At 45.9% G+C, this 20,671-nt stretch overlaps 1 protein-coding gene and 1 long non-coding RNA gene across 3 annotated transcripts in view; both read right to left on the bottom strand.

Moving 5' to 3' along the window:
* Positions 1–20,671, bottom strand: part of LOC136325580 (uncharacterized) — a 306,971-nt gene that overhangs the window by 82,408 nt on the left and 203,892 nt on the right. The gene's annotated exons all lie outside the window — the stretch shown is intronic.
* Positions 1–20,671, bottom strand: part of ASCC2 (activating signal cointegrator 1 complex subunit 2) — a 44,440-nt gene that overhangs the window by 16,580 nt on the left and 7,189 nt on the right. The window contains exons 3-13 of one of the 2 annotated variants that reach the window (XM_066260173.1): positions 16,082–16,240; positions 15,542–15,712; positions 14,228–14,357; positions 9,683–9,750; positions 8,255–8,365; positions 6,999–7,111; positions 2,637–2,711; positions 2,107–2,214; positions 1,806–1,874; positions 1,518–1,592; positions 35–215 (exon numbers count right to left, since the gene is read on the bottom strand). In XM_066260173.1, the coding sequence (XP_066116270.1) occupies positions 35–215; positions 1,518–1,592; positions 1,806–1,874; positions 2,107–2,214; positions 2,637–2,711; positions 6,999–7,111; positions 8,255–8,365; positions 9,683–9,750; positions 14,228–14,357; positions 15,542–15,712; positions 16,082–16,240 (1,260 nt within the window). The remainder of the gene's footprint in view (positions 1–34; positions 216–1,517; positions 1,593–1,805; positions 1,875–2,106; positions 2,215–2,636; positions 2,712–6,998; positions 7,112–8,254; positions 8,366–9,682; positions 9,751–14,227; positions 14,358–15,541; positions 15,713–16,081; positions 16,241–20,671) is intronic. The other variant, XM_066260174.1, reaches the window with a different exon arrangement.

Below are 20,671 nucleotides of genomic sequence, written 5' to 3'. Positions count from 1 at the left end.
GAACCAGGAAGAAAGTGCTACTCTAGATACTTACCTCCTCTTCCTCTGAGTTCTCCATATGTGATGATGGTCCACTGATTGGCTCCACTGTCGCCACAACCCCATTAAGATCCTTGGCCACTGGTGGGTCTTTAGCATCTGTGGCTTTCCGTCGGTCCACCCCTTCCCACGCACTCTCAACTGCCTGGAGGATGTAGGCAGTCCGTGTCTCATCTCTGTGAGGATGTGTTAAGGGGTCTCTCTTGAGGGCCGCAGCCTCTTCTGTCTCCTCAGCTCTGAGGCAGCATTTCTCAATCCTTCCCAGCATCTGATCATATGGCTTCTGCCAGGGGCTGTCTGGGATGCACCCCAGCAGGCATCACAGACACCGGGGCTGCATGAGGAAACAGGCTGGACCACAACCACACCGGCCATGAAACCCAGCACCTGCCATTCTGCAGAAAGGAGCTCTGGGTAACAACAGGGACAGGAGGTCTGGCATCAGAGCATTTGGGGACATGGTGTTTGGTTGAGCCAAAAGCTCCTCTGCACTGACCCCCAAGGCCTAGTGTGGGCATTGCCACTAGGCTTCCTGTCCAACCATCTGAAGGCTTTCTGCAGAGACTGGGGGCGCACAGGCTTGCTCCTCCCCGTCTCTCCTCCCTCTCTACCACCTTTGGCACTTCCAAGCCAGTCACCTTAAAGTTTCCCTAGACTTTCACTGCACTTCTAACCCACCACCATTGGCCATGCCTGGACTGGAGGCCAGCGATAGTATCCTCCCCAGCCCCTGGGCCTCACAGGTGTACCAGGCCAGTTTATTCTCCTCTCTGTACCAGATGGAGGTTTTCCAAAGTCTAAAACTGAGCCTATCACCCCTGCTTTAACCCTTCAATAGCTCTCATGTTTGCAGGACAGAGCCCAAAGTTCTTAGTGAAGGTCATTCCAGGGCTGTGCAGGTCAACCTGCCCCCAGATCATCTGCCATACCTTAACCCTTCCCCTATGGGCCCCATTCCTCTCAGCCCCACCTCGAGATCTACACACAATACTTGTGCGCTGTTTAGAGGAGCCTGTTCTGTCATTCGTCCATAGAAACACTGAGCTTGGGGCTTGGCCATCTCCTATTCTTCCTATTGTTCTCGACTTGGACTGTGAAACCCATACCCTGAGCTCTGCTGGGTTAGGTGCCTCCCCTGGTTTCCCTGCCCTCTGAATTTCTCCCGCACGACCCTGTAGCTAACTGCTTGTTTAGCTGTCTTCCAACCTACAGTGAGAACAGGGCTGAGTCCATATTGGTCACAAAGCCCCAACTCTCAGTAAACACCCAGAGAAAGAAGGGCTGTAACTCCCCTGCTCTGAGGACCGGAGTAGTCATCTCCACCAGAAACAGGGGCTGGAGCCTTGGCAGGGGTCAAGGGAAAGCCAGCTGACCTGTGTGTTCTGGGGCAAACCTCCCTCTGCCCCTCTGGGTCCCAGCTGCCCATCTCTGACCTGGTCAGGCCAGGTCCCATCCCAGCGGCTGCAGTAGAAGGATACAAGACCGACGAGGCCTGCTGCAGCAAGCTGACATCATCAGCCACTCGGAAGAGTGCATCGTAGTCCCGGAGGAACCTGCCAGAGAGCAGATGGGAGGGACAGGGCTGGGGCCGCAGAGGCACTGGGTGGCCTGACAATTCAAGTCTATGATGTTTTGCTGCCCAATCACAAACTCCAAAACCTTAATCTGTGGTGGTTATGGCAGGGGCTCTAGGATGTAAGGTCTTGTGGGGCTGGGGAAGCACCATGGGTCTGTCCCACTGCTGGTCCCAGCTTATCCACACTCACCTCTTCTCCTGCAGTAAAGAGCTGAAGATCTGAAGAAACTCTTCGATGAAGCCCTGAATGTTGTCACAGCTGGAACAGGACACCAAGGAAGATAAATCCAGATGTTGGGAAGCTCCGTTCCCGCCCAGCCTGTCCCGCCCTGTGCAAGGCCTCGGCCAGTTGGAGGAAAGAGGCTTTTTTTCTTGGTTCCCTGTCCTCCTAGACAACATGGTAGCAGGAGGAGGCAGATCAAGTGAGGGAAGTGCCCCTGCTGGGCTTAGAAGGGGCTCTTACACCTGAGTGGAAACTCCCAAGGGCTTACCTGCTTTCTAGGACTGGGAGCAGGCAGATCTGGTTCAGGAGGATATGAAAAATCTCCAGTAGCTTATTCCTGGAATGGGACAGCCTCTGCCACAGGTCACCTAGCAGCCTTTGAAGGCCAGGGAGGGGAAAGAAATAGAGATTTGAGAGACAAAAGAAAGTTAATCCCAGCAGCTGTAGGTTTCCCACCTCTAGCCACACTGCCATACACACCCTGGGCTGAGAAAGCCTCACAGTTCACTGATGGCAGCAGCTGGGAAAAGCCTATAGGCTCTGAGAGGCTGGCTGGTTCCAGGGCCACTTCCCAGTTCAAACAGTGGGTCAGGAACCAGCAGTCTGGTTAATAAGAGCTTAGAGCAACAGCTGAAGGAAAAAAGCTTAGATGCGGGGGCCAGGAGGCTGCTCGGTAGGGATGGACCAGCCAAAGTTGCATGGTCCTTGGTCCTACTCCTTGTCTTAGATACTGAAGCAGAGCCCGTGCTTATACTTCCTTCACCCACAACAACACTCAGAGTTTTGTCCCCGCCTCACTTTCTGTCTTCAAGCCTCCTCTTCTTAATTGCAGACTCCAGCTCAGGAATTGCTATTTCATAAAAGGAAGCAAGTCTGTGGAGGCACACATGGGTAAAAGGCTAAATTAGTTTATAAATACCACATTTCATTAGAAAATCAAAGCAAACCCAAGGGAGCAGGAAGGCCCATTTCTTGCTCCCAAGTTATCACCACAATATTATCTCCTGGGATGACCCTGGCTCTTCTCCAAGCTCATCCCAAATTTCCCACTATGGCGGGTCCCAGAAAGAGGTCTCTAGAAAGTGACCAGTAGCTACATCTCCCATTCAGATGAAAAACCTTTTGATAGGCTCAAACAGAGCAATGAGACGGCCACTCAGGACTCACTGAGGTTTGAGAAACAAACATATGTTACTATAGCAGCTGCCTACCTCTTACGACATCAAATAATAATTCCTTTCTCTGATATACCTATATCTGGCACAGCCTTGCTTCTCAACATGGCAACCTCACACCTACCCCTTCTTAACTGGAATCCATTAGAGCGTTGTCCCAAAACACCAAGGTTGTGAGTTTGAACCCTCGTCAGGGCACATACGGGAAGCAACCAATGAATATACAACTAAGTTGCCTGACCAGGCAGTGGCACAGTGGATAGACCATTGGACTGGGATGTGGAGGACCTAGGTTCGAGACTCGAGGTCACCAGCTTGAGCATGGGCTCATCTGGTTTGAGCAAAGTTCAGTAGCTTGGATCCAAGGTCACGGGCTTGAGCAAGGGGTCACTTGGTCTGCTGCAGCACCACAGTCAAGGCACATATGAGAAAGCAATCAATGAACAACTAAGGTATCGCAACAAAAAACTAATAATTGATGCTTCTTGGCCCTGGTCGGTTGGCTCAGTGGTAGAGCGTCGGCCTGGTGTGCAGGAGTCCCGGGTTCGATTCCCAGCCAGGGCACACAGGAGAAGCGCCCATCTGCTTCTCCACTCCTCCCCCTCTCCTTCCTCTCTGTCTCTCTCTTCCCCTCCTGCAGCCAAGGCTCCATTGGAGCAAAGTTGGCCCGGGCACTGAGGATGGCTCTGTGGCCTCTGCCTCAGGCACTAGAATGGCTCTGGTTGCAACAGAGCGATGCCCCAGATGGGCAGAGCATCGGCCCCTGGTGGGCATGCCGGGTGGATCCCAGTTGGGCACATGTGGGAGTCTGTCTGATTGCCTCCGCTTTCCAACTTCAGGAAAAAAAAAAGAGTAATTGATGCTTCTCATCTCTCCCTGTTCCTGTCTGTCTGTCCCTATCTATTCCTCTCTCTGACTGACTCTCTGTCACTGTAAAAAAAAAAGACAAAAACAAAACAAAACAAAAAAAATATACAACTAAGTTGAACAACAAATGAATGCTTCTCTCTTTCTTCCTCTCTCTGTCTCTCTAAAATCAAACAATAAAAATAAAGAAATGAAATAAATTCTCCATTCCAGTCATATGCTTTTTGTTTTCAATTAAGCCACCCACATACTTCATCATGCTTACCCATATGATTACTCCTTCCAGAACTAGAGGCACAACACTCAGAATATGCAGTCCTTAGAACATAAATGCAGCTACCTGTCTTCTGTAGTAATTCTACCTCTGAACATCCTCACTTCCCAATGCCAGACATGCAGCACAGTACTGAATCTGTAGCACACACTCTATAAACATTTGTCAATTGGTGACTCTTGGCAACTTCTGGCCTAGGGTAATGCCGCATGTAGCAGCAGGTAACTAGGCCAAAAAGAGGCAGGCCTTACTAGGCCCATGGGATGGCACCCAGAAGACAGAGAGAGCAGTTTGGCCCAGATTCAGGTGTTGCTAGGATACACTGCTAGTGGGAGAGAAGGTGGAACAACTCCTATGGAGGGTGATTTGGAAAGATATACAAAAATTTTAAATGCATATACCTAAAATGTTCCTAAAATGCTACTTCTAGGAACTTATTCCTCAGAAATACTTGCAATGGTGCAAAATGTGAGTGGCAAAGTTGTTCCTTTGTTTTGTTTTATTTAATTTTATTTTTCAATTAGTTTACATTCAATATTATTTTATATTAGTTTCAGGTGTACAACATAGTGGTTAGACAGTCAAAAAGTTATTTATTCTTTATAGCATTTTATTTATTATTATTACTATTATTTTTTGGTAACAGCAAACAATTGAAAAAGTCCTAAAGGTCCATCTATGGTTCTGGTATACTATACAATGGAATTCTACCCAGCCCACACCAAAGATTGAGCATGCTTTATGTACTGACATACATTAAATTTAAAGTACAATGCAAACAGTACAGAGTACCCATATGCCAGTATTAAATTTTTAAAAGGGACCAAGTGATATATAATATGCATATTTGCCTATATAAGCATATTTATATGCATACTTGTTTATATATGCATATTTATATACATATCTCTGGGAAAGTCCACAAATAAACTAGGGACAATGGTTGTGTATGAGGAACATAACTAGAGTAGGGAGAGGAAGACGTCACCAAATACGTATTTCATACACTTTTGAGTTTTGAACCATGTGACTGTATTATTCATAAAATAAAGGACAGAAGAATATTCAGATACATTCTATATACTTAAGAGGAAGGAGGAGAAGATTGTTATGAGAGGGATTAGCTACAGAACTGTCTGGTGATTGTAAACCCTTGCAGAAAGTTCTCTGGGACTGAGGTGACTGCATTTGCTCAGTGGGCGTTTCTGGCCTACAGCACAGTTTGAACAGGCTGGGCCAGCTCCAGGCTGTTTGTGGGTCAAAGGCAGTGTCACTTTCAGTCAAAACTGTTTTCCTTTCTTCCCCTTCACACTTAGATGAGTCCAGCTGCTTCCCTGCCTCCCCTGTTCCTTGCAGGATAGTACGTTCTTCTAAAAATTACCCCCAACTCCAAAGACCCTTTCAAAAGTAATCTGTGCCTCATTTGGGAAGTTGCTGTAACAAAATAGGAAAACGCCTGTGAGAAGTGAAAATAATCAGGGCACAAAAGTCTAAGAATAACATGATCTGTCATAGTGATTTTAATTTCCTACCTTTTGGGGTTTTCCAAATTTCTACCAGCATTTGCCACATTTAAAGATACCTTTTTAAAAAAATAGACAGCTACAGTCCCATCCTAATCTCTTTCTTCTTAGAAAGTGTTGATCAATGCTTTATTCTAACATTCTCTGGGAGGCTGATCAATCCTAATATCTGATTTTCATGAGCTGAGGTGACTCAAAAGAAGTCAGAACAGCAAAGTCATCTCTGGCACACGTCAGTACTAAATAATTGCTTTGATGAATGGGAGAGTAAATGACTGAATGGACTGATGGCTGGGGGCACAGAGTTGGGCAGCTCCCAGGAGCTCCTTCAAATAGTAGAGAAAGATGCTTGGCAAGAGCAACAGCCAGAGGCCACTTGAACAGGCCAGCCCTGCTGTTGCCAGGCAACGTGCAGGTTACCAGCTCAGGCCCTGCACCCCTTTCTCCCTGCAAAAGGAACAGATGCTTGTGGTGCTAAGTGGGCAAAGAGGGTCTGCCTATACTCCTCTACCTCTTTCTTCATCCCAACAGGATCTTTCTATGACCTCTTTGGATAAAAATCTCCAGTGGCTCCCTCTTGCCTGCAGAATAAAGGCCCAGCTCCCTGATAGATGCGCATGGCTCCTCTCAATCTGACTCATACCAGAGTCCACCAGACCCGTCTCTCGGTTACCCACTCCTTTTCCTGCTGCCCTGGTCTCCTCACTCCCACCACATGTCACCCTCTGCTCTCTGGCTTTCCCAGGAAGACACTCTGGGCCTTGGAAGACTTCGCTCCGCTGGCCTGGCACACCCTTCTTGTCACAGCAACCTTTATGTCTGTAAGGTTCTTGTTCATTCTTCCAAACCTTGCTTAAGAATGACCACAAAACCTCTTATTTCACCAGACAGAATTCTGCCTCCCCCTCTTTCCCTGTGTTCCCAGAGCATTTCATATATGGCCATAATAGCCCACTCCACGTGTGAGCCTATCTGCTTGTTTTTTGCCTTGAACTAGATGCTGAAGTCCTCAGAACACTTCCTGTTGTCTATTAATCCCTTGTGCCTGCCTGGGATAGGAGCTTTGAAATAAAATAGGACTGAATTGAAAATGCTCTATTCTTGGTTGTTGAGTATTTTTCTCCCCTAACCTGTTCTTAGCCAAAAATGGGAATGATCCTAAAATGTAGGCGCTGCACAAGCAGAGACCTTATTTGTCTCCTTTACTGCTGTGTCCCTAGGCTGGAGTAGGGCCTGGCACGCTCTAAGCACCCAGTAAATGCTTGTTGAATGAGGATGTGAACTAGAACCTCTACTTCAACAGCCAGAGCTACTGCGGTACCTGTAACAGAAGTCGTGTTTCTGGAAGGTCTGGCAAGCCAAAGGGAAGATATCCAGAAAGGCCCAGAGCGTAGTGCAGGTGTCACAAAGGTAGAGAACAATGTCCTTTAATTCCTGTTGCCAAAAGAAAATACTGCATTATTCTCCTCCACGCCTGTTGTAGCAGCTCTGTAAAGTGTCTGAGACAAAGTTGGCAAAGGTAGAGGTCCCCAACAGGCAGATGCCTCATGGTAGAAAGACAACATTGGAGGTCGGGCAAAGTCAGGCTGGTCCATTTCTAGGAGCACAATCTGGGTAAGTCACTCAACCTCCCCAAGCTTCAGGTCTTACTACTGTGGCTCCAATGGGTGTATGTGCAATGTCCTCTAGGGTTACTTCTAGCTCTAGGATAATATAGTTCTGTCTTGTGACTTGAAGGAGAACCAACACTTGACTCTGAACACAATGCCTGTGGTCCCAACACAGAATGTATATCCCACTGAGAACAAGAATGTCGAGCCCATACCTTCATACATTTTGAAGAGTGTATTCAGTAAGTGCTTTCTCATTCTTCCATGATTGTTATGACAACTCATGAGAATTGTCATGAGCCGGGCAGGTGTTAGAGCAGGGGTCTCAAACTTGCGGGCCGCGGACTGCGAGTTTGAGACCCCTGTGTGAGAGTCTCTATTTCACAGATAAGGAAACTGAGGTTCAGAGGGGTAAAAATGACTCGCTCCCACAAAACTTGGTGTGCCTCCTTCGGAAACACTTGGTTAATGTCTGTTTTTCCACGAGATCACAAGCTCCAGGATGACAGCTCAGAGCTGCCTCATTCCAGCTCTGTCTCCGGTGCTTAATGCAAGGCCTGACATATGTCCAGGCTCCTTAAATAGTTACCTTCTGTATGTCACCTCCAAACACTCTAAGTTCCAACATGTCTGCTTTTGCTTACTGCTTTCCCCCCAAGGCCCAGGACAGAGCCTGGCACATGCCAGAGGTTCCTCAGTACAAATTCACTGAATGAATGAATAGCTCAATGAACAGCATATAAGTGAATCTGTTGCACTGAACTAAACTCCTGTCCTCTGAATTCTAGTTCCTTGTTCATCTCACCACTCCCTAAATTTTCCAGAGAAAAAGAAAGGCCTGCTGAAATGCTCTAAATGTGATGGGAATAGCTGTTTGCAGATTAGAGGAAAAGGAACCATGAGTAGGGAAAGAAGCTACTGGGTACTCCATTAGCCAGTAGAAGGCTGGGCTGAAGGGCAACCTCACCAGGAGAGGCATGTCACTGGGGGTCAATCGGCTCCTCTCTTCAAGCTTCTGGGGTGTGGCGCTGGCCCCTTCCCCTTGCAAACCACTGTGCTGGAGGATGTTGCTGAAGACCTGTGAAACACAAGAGGTGACCCTCCCATAACCTGCCGAACCAACCACTAGGACCTCTGTACTGCAGCCAGGGATAGGTGATCTGAAAACTGCCTTGGACTCTGAAATTATGCCAGTGCTCCTGGGACACCAGCTGAGACAATGACCTTCTCAGAGAGCAGGGTCACAGTGAAAATGGTGTAAAATAGAGATGATGGGCATATTCTTTTATAGGATTATGGAGAGGATTAAAAAGACAAAATGTAAGTAAAGCCCCCAGAATCTTGCAGACATTATCTGACTGGAGAGGCTGGGCAAGTATAAGGTAATATTTCAGATATACATTCAGCAATATAATAATGTGCTTTTGGATCCCTTTGGTTGGCATTTATGGGAAATATATTGAAATAAAAGACAAATCAATAGTGATGGAAAAACAGATTGTAAATTATGTAAATCTTTAACTGATTGTGACATTTTTAAGTATGCTAGTGTGTAACTACAGCTGTCCCTAGGTAACTTTGAGGAATTGGTTCAAGGACCCCCACCGATACCAAAATTCACAGATGCTCAAGTCCCTTATATAAAATAGTGTTATATTTCATATAACCTACACACGTCATCCTGTATACTTTAAATCATCTTATAATACTTAGTTGAATGCAAATGCTATATACATAGTAGTTACACTGTATGGTTTAAGAAATTAGAAGAAAAGAAGTCTGTACATTTTCAGCACAGACAAAATCACCAGGGGCCTAACTATATGGCATAAATAAGCAACAATGTAACATTTAAAAAATATTTTTTCCATCCCTGGTTGATTGAATCTACAGATGCAGAACTCATGGATACAGAGAGCCAACTGTATTCTAAAAGTTAGCATGAATGGTGGATATCTCTTGATGATAGGATGGAATCACAGGGGCATATTAATCTTCCTTTTTCTGTTTTTTCATAGTTTCCAAATTTTTTATAATGAACATTATTATTTCATAAAATGATTTTATAAAACTTTAAAGCTCTTATTTGAGAAACCTAGTTCTCTTAGAGGTGTACTCTTAGAGGCTTATGGCTGTCAGCAAACACAAAATGCAAGCCAAGTTCTTTCTGTACTGGTATAGTACTTGACAGTCCTTCGATTTCAGTCCTGTTCAAGAGAGAAAAGGATGGATTTGAAGTGGTGTGGTGAGAAGCAATATGCTGAGACCTTCTGGAGATGGGACTTGAGGGGTGTGGGGAGTAAACAGGCTCAGGAAAGTCAAGGCACACCATGAAGTGGGGAGGGGGCCTGCTTCCCAAGGATGCCCTTCTCTGGGCAGGGCTGAGAGCTTGTACCTGAAGGATGGTGGGCATGGTTTCATCCAGGTCATTATAGTAACTTGGCTGCTGCATAAATATGTTTCCTGAAAAGAGATGAGAAAGGTAGGAATTGGGGAAAGGGAGTGGGGGTGGAGAGGATACATTACAAATGGTTGCCAGCATGTTTTGTGACCTTTCTCCCTTTTCTAAGCCTGCCTGAACTAGAGCAGTCCTGGCCCCAGGCCCTGCTGGCACTAAGCTTTGGCCCAGCCTAGAAATTTCCCCAGGGTGGGGGAGGGACTTGCTAGGTACAATTTAACCTTTTAAGCACCTCTGTCTAAATAAAAGACCTTCCCTGATCAAACCAGCTCCCTTGACATCCCCAGGGAGTGATCACATTTGGGCACTGTGCCTTGTATGACAGCATTGGCTTTGGAAGTAGGAGTTAGTCATTCAGGAAAATCAGGAGATATGATCTCTTTGCTCAAGAAACCTGGATGCTGAAATCCAGGATTATTGCCAGGCCACGTCTCCAATAAAGTGAAGAAATCTAAAGAGAAATTTCTCTGGAAATTCTCTCACCCTCTGCTTTTGAATATGTTAGCCATACTAACTGATCCGACTCCAAGGTGAGAGGCCTGTGAGCGAGCTGAAGATGGATTTACCATCCATCTGCAGTTGTTTCTATAAAATGAAGCTCCTGAGTGTTCACTATCCTCCAAGTGCTGCTGCTGTGAGTAGGTTAGAGCATATGGTAACTGGAACAGAAACCAAATGTTCTGGCTACCCAAATGGCGAAGGAGGGAGGGAAAATCACAGCTTCCTGGGGACCTGACAGGCAAATGCCAATGCCCTGAGGCCAGGGTTCCTCATCCGACTCTAATCCTAACATTTCAGGTTGCCTGACTGTCAGGAGGTTCTGAATTCTACGTGTCTTCTGACCTTGGGCATGTCTGTCCTTGGTTTCTTTATTGAAAACCTTGAGGCCCTCATCCCATCCCAGAAGACTTATAAATGAATGAGAACAAAGGCCAGATGGGGCTGGGTGAGTAAAAAAGTAGCAAGGTGGCTGGCCTTTCTGCAAACACTTTCCTGGATGCTACTTAGTTCCTTGATTCCAGAAAGCTAAGTTTTTTGTTTTGCTGTTATTGTTGTTTTTGCTTTTTCAGAAAGCCGAGTTTTATCCAGTATGACTGCTCAGCACCTCTCATCTCCAGATGGGTGCTGATCCCTCAGCCTGTGAAGGTATTCTCTGACCATCTGCACCCACCTCCTATTCCTGACAGGCGAGGAGTGACTCATAAAACCCTCCTATCAGACCCTGCCCAGGTAGCTCAGTTGGTTAGAGTGTTGTCTCAATGCACCAAAGTTGTGGGTTTGATCTCTGGTTGAAGCACATCAGGAATCAACCAATGAAAGCATAAATGGGTGGAACAACAACTCAATGTTCCTCCCCGCAAAATTAATTAATTGATTGATTGATTAATTAACTAATTAAAAACCCTTTTATTGTTATCCTCAGGATCAAGTCCAAACTACTGACCATGGCACAAAGGACCATGTGAGATCAGGCCTCTGCCAGCATCTGTGGCTGCCCTCTCCCCATTCCTGGCATTGTTCCTCTTTCCTCACACCATCCTCAACCGCAGAGAATAAACCCTGTTCCCTCCGTCTATATGAAGTGACCTCCTATAAGGCAGGTGTCACCTTCTCTAGGGAGCGTCTCCTGACCCAGACATCAGGAAGGTATTGCCAAATAGATCAGTGCAGGGCCAAGGCCTAACATACTCCAATTTTTGGCAAAGCAGCGCCAAGAGAATCTAACTCAAAGGACTTGCTTTCAAAATTACTTGCTAATTCACAATACCAGCCTTGAGGTTTAAAGAAAGCAGCAAGTGGGGGCAGTGAGGAGCAGGGTAAGGACAGGGCTTCTGCCCAATGGACCATCAGCCAGTTCCCTTGCTCCCTCCTCTTCTATGTCTGCAGGTTTCTCCTCCACCCCTACCCACCCCCCACACACACACAATGAATGGACTCCTGGTGCCTGGTCCTGCCCTCTTTTCCATTAACCATCCTCTACAGCCAAAAAATAAGCCTGTACAGGGTTCTCAATATGAGGATAAAAACATCTCAAAATCTAGAGGTGGGTACATTTTTCTGGAGACAAGTGTTTATCTGATTCTCAAAGGAGTCAGTGATTCAAAAGATTAGGAACCCTAGCAGCAGGCAGAGCTTTCTCCCTCTGCTCTTACCTGTCCAGATGGGTCATCTCTGCCTGAATCAACTTAGCAATCCTACACTCAAAAGATCTAACGCTGACCTTGCCTCTACTTACAACCCACTCCCCCCACCTCCTGAAGGCCTTTCCTGCAACTGACACCAGTTTCCTCCAGAATCGCAGGCTTCTCCCTCCAGCTGACCTCACTGAGCCCTGCTGTATTCTGCCTTCCAGGTGTCCTTTTCGGCCCAGCAACCCAACCAGGCTCTCACCTACAAAGCCACAGGGAAGCACTAGCCTCTTATGTGAGCTCCAGTCACCGCCCACCCCACCCATGTGCTGTCATGTCAGATTAACCTTGTTAGCAGATAGCTCCTCACCCTGCTCCAAGCTCCCAGAGACCCCCATGCTCTCATCACAGTATGAGCTCACACTTACCAACTGCCTATAATGTGCCAGGCACTGTGCTGAGCTCCACCTTATATTTAATCCCACACCCATCCTACAAGGTAGGTATGTCATTAGTCTTCCCTTTTTATTGATTTTTTAGAGCAAGAAGAAGGGGGAGAGAGAGACAGAGACAAAGAGAAAGAATCATCGATTTGTTGCTCTACTTATTCATGTTGTCATTGGTTGATACTTGTATGTGCGCTGACCAGGGATCGAACCTGCAACCTCAGCATATCAGGACAATGCTCCAATCAACTGAGCTACTTGGCCAAGCCTCTCTTCTCATTTTTTTTTAAAGATTTTATTTATTCATTTTAGAGAAGGGGGGAGAGAGAGGAGGGGGAGGAGCAGGAAGCATCAACTCCCATATGTGCCTTGACTGGGCAAGCCCAGGGTTTCGAACCGGTGACCTCAGCGTTCCAGGTCGACGCTTTATCCACTGCGCCACCACAAGTCAGGCACTATCTTCTCATTTTTTAGATGAGGAAACTGAGTGGCTTAGAGTGGCTACGTGACATAGCCAGGAACAGAGCTGGGTGTGAACTGGAGAGTTCACCTCAAGAGCTTGCCTATTTAGCCACCAGAACTACCACTCCCCAAAGCCTGGCACTGAGCCCTCCCTGATCTGGTCCTGCTTCCCCTTCACTTATCTCCCAGAATGCTCCATTCTAACCGCATTGGCTTAATAATTGTTTCTTTAATTAAGTATGCTGGCTTTTTGCTCACTCACCCCATCCTCTCAGTCTACATTAAAATTATTAAGGGTCTTTCCCTGGGAAAAATAAAAGAAATGTAATGATGATCATGCAATAATTAGATTTGAATGAGAAACCAGAGGTCATTTCAATGAAAAAGTTGGAGATGAAATTTCATATACATTATGCTCTGGTATGTTTTTAAATAATACACAGAGAGAAGACTAGAAGGAAGTCACCAAATGATTATCTCCTAAGTACAGAAATTTGATAACTGCTTTCCTGCTTCTTTATACTTTATATTCTTCCAACATTTTCTAAGTGAACATATTACCTTTATTATTAGGGGAAAAAAAGAAGGAAATCATTTTAAGGGATAACTAAGCTTTGTAACTGGGCATTTGGAAGACTGTGTCCTACAATGTTAAGGTGAGGAAGGCTGGCAGGGGTGTCCAGGGTGAGCACCATGCAGGCCCAATGCCATGAGCTGCGATTCAAAGGGCATTGTTCCCTCTGAAGCATCCCAACAAAGCTTCTGATTCTGACTGAACCTTCCAGCCCATTGCCTCCTGACAGGATCCAACTGCTGACGTCATTCCTTTCACAACCCAAAGAGTCCTCCCTGAACTCTGTCCCCATCTGTTCTCAGTAACAATGCAAAGCATGACACTTCTGAGACAGCCTCATCTTCCCTGAGGCAGGGAGTGGCAAAGAACAAGAGTGCAAGAAGTCAGAACTACGTGAGATAAACCCCAGCTTGGCCAGTTATTAGTCATGGTCTCTTAGGCAAGTCCCTCACATTTTAACCTCAGTTATGTCACAGGGCTGCTGTGAGGATCAACTGAGATAACATACGAGGAGCGCTCAGCCCCCCAGTTTGCACTAAAAAAAAGGTTACTATCACTGCTGTTCTCACTCTTTCCACCGAAGCAAACTTCCCTACTCCTTCAACTGTTTAACGCATGGCCTAATACTCAGACTCCAAGATACCTGAGGAACCTTCTGATACACATTTTTGTCTCCACTCCCCCATCGCCAGCCAGCCACTCATTTCAGAGTTGACATACATGTATCTAAGTCATATCCAAGCACCACCAACCACCACCTCTCTTAATCCCCCTGTGCTCAACAAGGCGCCCACCTTTGGGACCTCTAGTTTGGCATGTGGGTATGTGGGGCTCATTTCTGTGCACCCCCCATGCTCTACACACTACATACCTATCATCTTCTTGAGCAATGGTGAGTTCCCTTTTCCAAAGAGCACACAGAGGTCCAAGATCTTTGGAATGTCAAACAGGAAGTTATTGTAGAGGATTTCTCCAAATGCAGAGGGGGAAATGAAGTGATCCTGAAGGAACAGTGCAGAGCAAGGATTAGAAACTTTGTGAAAGCAGATGCATTGCAAAGTAATAACAAACTCAAGAAACAGCTTTCGGGTCTATAAACAGGGAACTGAATAATAAATGAAGGTCCATCCACACTGTGGACATGACTGAGGCTCATATATCGACCAGGAGCAACAGCCATTCTTCATTTTAATGTAAAAAGAAGCAAAAGTTCACCATGAAACAGCTGGTTGTGGATTCATTTTAAAATACTTATGGATAAATTATCATGATATCTGGGAAGCTTTAAAATACTCCAGAAAAAAAGAAAATGGACAAGAAAAACTCTAGGGGAGAGAGAAAACTAGATCAGCAAAATGTTTATAGTTGTTTAAGTTGAGTGATAGGTATATGGGCTCATTATGCTTTTGTGAATATTTGAAAATTTCCATACTAAAAAAGTTTTTTTAAAAAAGATCCTATTTTAAAAATAAATATACTCACACATACACACACACACACACACCCCATTGAAAGGAAAACTACATTCCCTCTAGGATAGGCGTCCCCAAACTACAGTCCGCGGGCCTCATGTGGTCCCCTGAGGCCATTTATCCGGCCCCCCACCGCACTTCCAGAAGGGGCACCTCTTTCATTGGTGGTCAGTGAGAGGAGCACTATATGTGGCGGCCCTCCAATGGTCTGAGGGACAGTGAACTGGCCCCCTGTGTAAAAAGTTTGGGGACCCCTGCTCTAGGAACATGCACCTCAACAGTGGTTATTTTGGGGGAAGGGGATTTTGTAAGCTTCACTATTAACAAAATATTCCTGTGATGTTTGTGTTGTTTAGAGACAGCATTATTACTTTTAAAATCCGAGGAGGAAAAAGTAAAGGTTTTTACAAAGCACATACAAGTTCCTTTCAAAAATCGGACTCAGTGTTTTCACCCTCTGACGCACAAGAAAAGGCAGTCACGCGTCAACTGGCAAAGGGCCCTCAGTTCCCATTGATAGAAACACTGGGTGTAATGCAGACCGACTGGGTGAATTAGAGGATAAGGGAGGTGGCACAGATTTCTTCCCCAAAGGTGGGAATAAAGACAAAAAGGAAACTCAATACTTCCAGAGTCTTCCTTCCCAGGGACGGAGAGTCTGGCACAGAGGTGTCAGGTGTCTGTGGTGACTTGTCACGGGATTGGGGACTTACTTTGGATTCCCTGTGAGTGGACATGCGGAGGAAGGTGAGAAAAACACTTCGATAAAGGCGCTTCTGCATGTCAACAACCTCAGGGGCTGGGGCCACCCACTCGTCAAACTTTCGGGGGACATACTGCAGGTAGGAGTCCAGGCACTTCTGCAGGGTCTCATCAAAGACAACCTAAGCCAGGCAACAGAGGAGAGCAAGGATTTGTTACCAAGGCCCAAGGGCTTGTGGGTGGACTGTGCAGGGCCTCGTCGCCCATCAGCCCTGGCCGGTGGCAAACACTTCAACCCCAAGGGACTAAGGAATTATGAATGAGCAAGAGTCAAACACAAGTTTCTAGAAATGACAGGTTGGAAGGCGATGTTTAAACATCATTAAGATTGTGATACAAGACAGCAATCCAAACCACAATTTGCTGTTAAGGATCCAGTGAAAAAAGTAGAGAAAAAAGCATCTCCTAGAGGGAGAGAAACAACAACAGCAACCCAAACGGCATGTCATGTCATGTGCTTTGGCTTAGCGTTAATTTTGATAGAATGTTACCTGGCACCAGAATTTATCGTGAGGCAAGGCCAGGAGCCAGTCGAGGTCATTGGCTACGAAGGTGGCGCGTTCCAGGTACTCCTCCACTAGGGCAGGAATGTTGTCTTTAGGGGGCGGTTTGTATAACACAAAATACCGGTCTGCCTTCTGCTCGGGGTGCTACGGATCCAAAAACCACGTGTTAACGTGGCAGAGGTTAGTCAGCGAGGGCCCATTTGCCAACCCACAGTAATGACAACACTTGGCTGTTCCAACCAGTGACCCTCCAAGGAGTTTTTAAGCATAAAGAACCAAGTGTCTCTAACAAAGGGGCTTGGTTGCATCCAGGAACAGTAGGTGAGTATTAAAAACCATGTTTTTCTGGAGAATATTTAACAACATGGGGAAAGGTTAAGGGAAAAAAAGTATACAAATCAGTATAATCAGTTTTTGGATTTTTAAAAATAGATAGATAGATAGATGACAGATAGATTTGACAGATTCATATACTGGTACAGGCAGAAACAGGAGGGGGGCAACACTCCACAGCTGATAGTGGTTCTCTCTGGTGGTGGGGATTTTGACTTGAATATACTTTCCAATTAAAAAAAAAATCATGTATTACTTTTTAAATTATTATTATTTTTTTTTTTTTTTTTTTTTTTTTTTACAGAGGCAGAGATAGACAGGGACAGACAGACAGGAACGGAGAGAGATGAGAAGCATCAATCATCAGTTTCTCGTTGCGTGTTGCGACTTCTTAGTTGTTCATTGATTGCTTTCTCACATGTGCCTTGACCGTGGGCCTTCAGCAGACCGAGTAACCCCTTGCTGGAGCCAGCGACCTTGGGTCCAAGCTGGTGAGCTTTTTTTTTTGCTCAAGCCAGATGAGCCCGCGCTCAAGCTGGCGACCTCGGGGTCTCGAACCTGGGTCCTTCCGCATCCCAGTCCGACGCTCTATCCACTGCGCCACCACCTGGTCAGGCTTAAATTATTTTTTAATTATACCAGTGAGACATGAGAATCTTTTCTTTCAAAAATTTATAACATTACAGAGAAGGTGTGTCACCTGGGACCACACTCCCAACACCTGTGTCCTCCCACCAGTGACAGTCCTGCAGACCGTTTCTAGGCATTTATGTTAAAATATGCCCATATAAGGTATTTGTTTAGATGTTGTCATCTTTCTCACAAAAATGCTATCATTCTGTATATATCATGCTATATCCTTTTTATAATCAGGAAAAAAACCACCTCGGTAATTTTTTAAACGATACTAATCAAGTAATTGCAGGTCTTGGCTTAGAATCACAAGTTCTCTCTTCCAACCCTGACCTTGCCATGAACAAACCTTACTTTGTTCATCATAGAGAAGAGACGATGAGCTCAGTTTTCTCCTCTGACTACATAAGGGCTGCTTTCTCCAGGGGAAAATGTAATAGGAGGTAGGCCAGGCAACATCTCAGCTGTTATCACCAACAATCCACCCATTTCCAGGCCTGTCAGTCCAGGGAGGACAGAAAAAGCATGGCTGACTATCAGTCTCCTTGAGTACCACCTATGCCTCCCTACTGCCTAATGCAAGTTTTCAAACTGTGGTCTTTGGTTTCCACGGGACTGCTTGGGGCCACCTATTAGGTGGGCCTTCAGGACCCTTCCTATTTAAATTATAATTTATACAGTGGGGTTCCAGGTACAAATCTTTTGAAAAAGGAATACTGCTGACTGAAGCAAGTTCAAAACTACTTTCTAGGGCCTAAATTCATCTCCTTGGTTTCCAAGCTCCCCAGCAATCTATCTATTGACACTCCACCTCTTAGGTCATTTCTCACCAGTCCTCCATTCTGAAACTTTCTACTTCCCTTACAATCCTGCAAACACAGCTTGGCAGCCTGCTATGCCAGGTATGGCAGGGCACCTGAAGAAAAGCATCTGTGTGCTCACACAGACCGTGCTCCAGAGAGGAAGACGCACATCTAAGCCATCAAGTGAGCATAAAACAGAGGAAGTGACAGCTCAAGCCTGGCAGAGGTGCCGTGGCAGTCCAGGGGACTACCTATGCCTGGAGGGTAGAGGACAGCTAGCTTCCCAGAGCAGACAGCATTTGAGCTGGGCTTGGAAAATGAGAGTTTCAGATGGAAACATGGTATTTTTATGGAGGCATAATAATGGGCCAGTAAAGGGGGGGGGGGCACAGATTGCACTGGGTAGTAGAGGTAAGATCCAGAGGGAGAAAACACTGGAATGATGATAATCAGAGCCACCACTTACTGAGGATCTGCCCTGTGCGGGCTGCTGAGTAGGTAAGTCCCACAGCCTTTCTTTTTTATCTACAATTATTTAACAGGGAGATAGTATTTTTTTACAGAGGAGGAAACAAAGGCTCAGTAAACTTCAGGAACTTGGCCAAGGTCACAGGGCTGAGGCAACTGAGGCAGGATTTGAACCAAAGCTTACACTGCAGACCTACTAAATGACCAATGGTACGCACGTGCCATCCTGGTCTCACTGCTTGTCCTTTAGACCCCAACCTTGACTTCAACTCCTCCAAGAAGTCACTGTAACTTCCACTTCTGACTAGATGAGGGGTTCACCTGGGATCCCCCAGCACCTGCACTCTGTGCTTCCCTGACTGTAGCACTTGAATTGCCTCAAAAGTGCTTTCAGATCAGTGGTTGCTGTGGATGGGGAGAGAGAAAGGGATGAATTATAGAAAGGCACAAATAAACTTTTGGTAGTGGTAGAAATGTTTAATGTCCTTTTCTTTAATTGATTTTTTTTTAAGAGGAACGGAGAAAGACAGAGAAAGACACAGTCATTTGTTTTTTCCCTTAAGCTGTGCATTCACTGGTCGCTTCCCATAGGTGTCCTGACTGAATATCGAACCCACAAATTTGGTGTTTTGGGATGACGCTCTAACTGACTGAATTAACCAGTCAGGGCAGAAATATTAATATTTTGATTATGATGATTGTTTCGAGAGTGTGTACAGATGTCAAAACCAATCAAATTGTATACTTTAAATGCCAAGGTCTTTGAAGAACCTTGGATGCCAAGCTCAAGAGTAGGGTAATGGGGGCCATGGAAGATTTCAGGGCAGGGAGCAGCAGGCCCAGTTGTATTCTCCACTCTTCAAACCTGGCTTAAGTCCCACTGGCTCCATGAAGCTTTCGGAACATTCTCTGCCCGTCAAACTTCTGTTTATCTTGATAAGAAACCATTCGGCACCATTCTCCAAATGCTCTACTTAAATGAGTCTTGTCATCCTCAAACGCTCATTCACCCATTCTGGCCCAAGACTTATTTCCTGTGGATCTTCAATAGCACCAACCATGCACTGTGCACACAGTGGCTACTCAATGAACATAGCTTCACCCATCACCCTGCAAAGGCAGCATGGTGGCTGTCCCTTGGCTAGAGACCTTCTTGTGCCAAGTTAGGTAGGTAAGGGTCGGTACAAAGCTCATGACAATCTTTCAGCAGCTTCTAGTGACCAGTGGGGTAATCCTCTTCAGCACAGCCAACAAGACTGCTCCTGGATCAGGCACTGTCTCCCTCGGCTCATCCATCTTCCCACCCTACTCCCCATTCAATGCTTCTGTCACCGTCACTGTCATCATCACCATTGAGTGCTTACTATGTTCTAGGCACGGTGTCAACTCAGACATCTCATTTAATCCTCATAGTCACCACATCAAGCTAGTTCTATTATTACCCTTTTTAGATCCCGAGTCATGGAGAGGTTACATAACTTGCCCAAGTCACACAGCCAAGTAAGTATGTGTGAGATTTAACTCAAAGCCTGTGGGATACTGTTTCTACTTCAAGTAACTGGAGGTTGGTGTAGGAGTCAGGCTCTCTCAAAACAGCATACTCAGGTCCTCCTGCCAGGTCCACCCTTTTCCCATTGCTCTATCTGGCAACTGCTTATTCATCCTCCAATACCCAGTTCAGGATCCCCCTCCTTCAGGAAGCTGTTTCTGCCTGCGCGTGTCGTCACGTTACATATGTTAATTCTCTGAGACCTCCCTGCCTCCACATACCTCACTAGTCTAGATCAGTAGCTCAGGACCTGTGCTCATGTAGCAGCCTGGACTTCCTTCAATCACAACCCTGATTACACTGTAGAGAAGCTACTGGTCTGCTTTTCTCTAAGACCCCGGGCTGCTTGAGGGCAGGAAACTTGTCTTTTCTCTTTGCTGCTCCAATGCCTGTCTCATTAGAGTCCTTGATTCATTTACTGATTTTTCCCTGGCACTGGAAAACCAGAATGAAGGGAAGGCACCAGACACTGCTCTCATGGAGCCCATAGTCTAGCAACCCAGGTGTTCAGTATGAAGAGAAGGACTGAGGTGGAAAACCAGACCCAACCACTCAAGGAACCAGTCTCTATCAGTACTGTCCAACAGAACTTTCTGCAATAATGGACCTGCTCTATACCTGTGCAGGTCACCACTCACCATTAGGGGCTATTTTAATTTAAATGAACTAAAGTTAAAATAAATATTCGATTCCTCAATTGAACAATCCACATTTCAAGTGCTCAATCACTAATGTGGCAAATGGCTACCATATTGGACAGAACAGTTCTATGTTTTCTGATAAACATCC

This window comes from Saccopteryx bilineata, chromosome 2 (genome assembly GCF_036850765.1).
Source record: "Saccopteryx bilineata isolate mSacBil1 chromosome 2, mSacBil1_pri_phased_curated, whole genome shotgun sequence".
Lineage (NCBI taxonomy): Eukaryota > Metazoa > Chordata > Mammalia > Chiroptera > Emballonuridae > Saccopteryx > Saccopteryx bilineata.
This window is presented reverse-complemented; position numbering and strand designations above follow the sequence as displayed.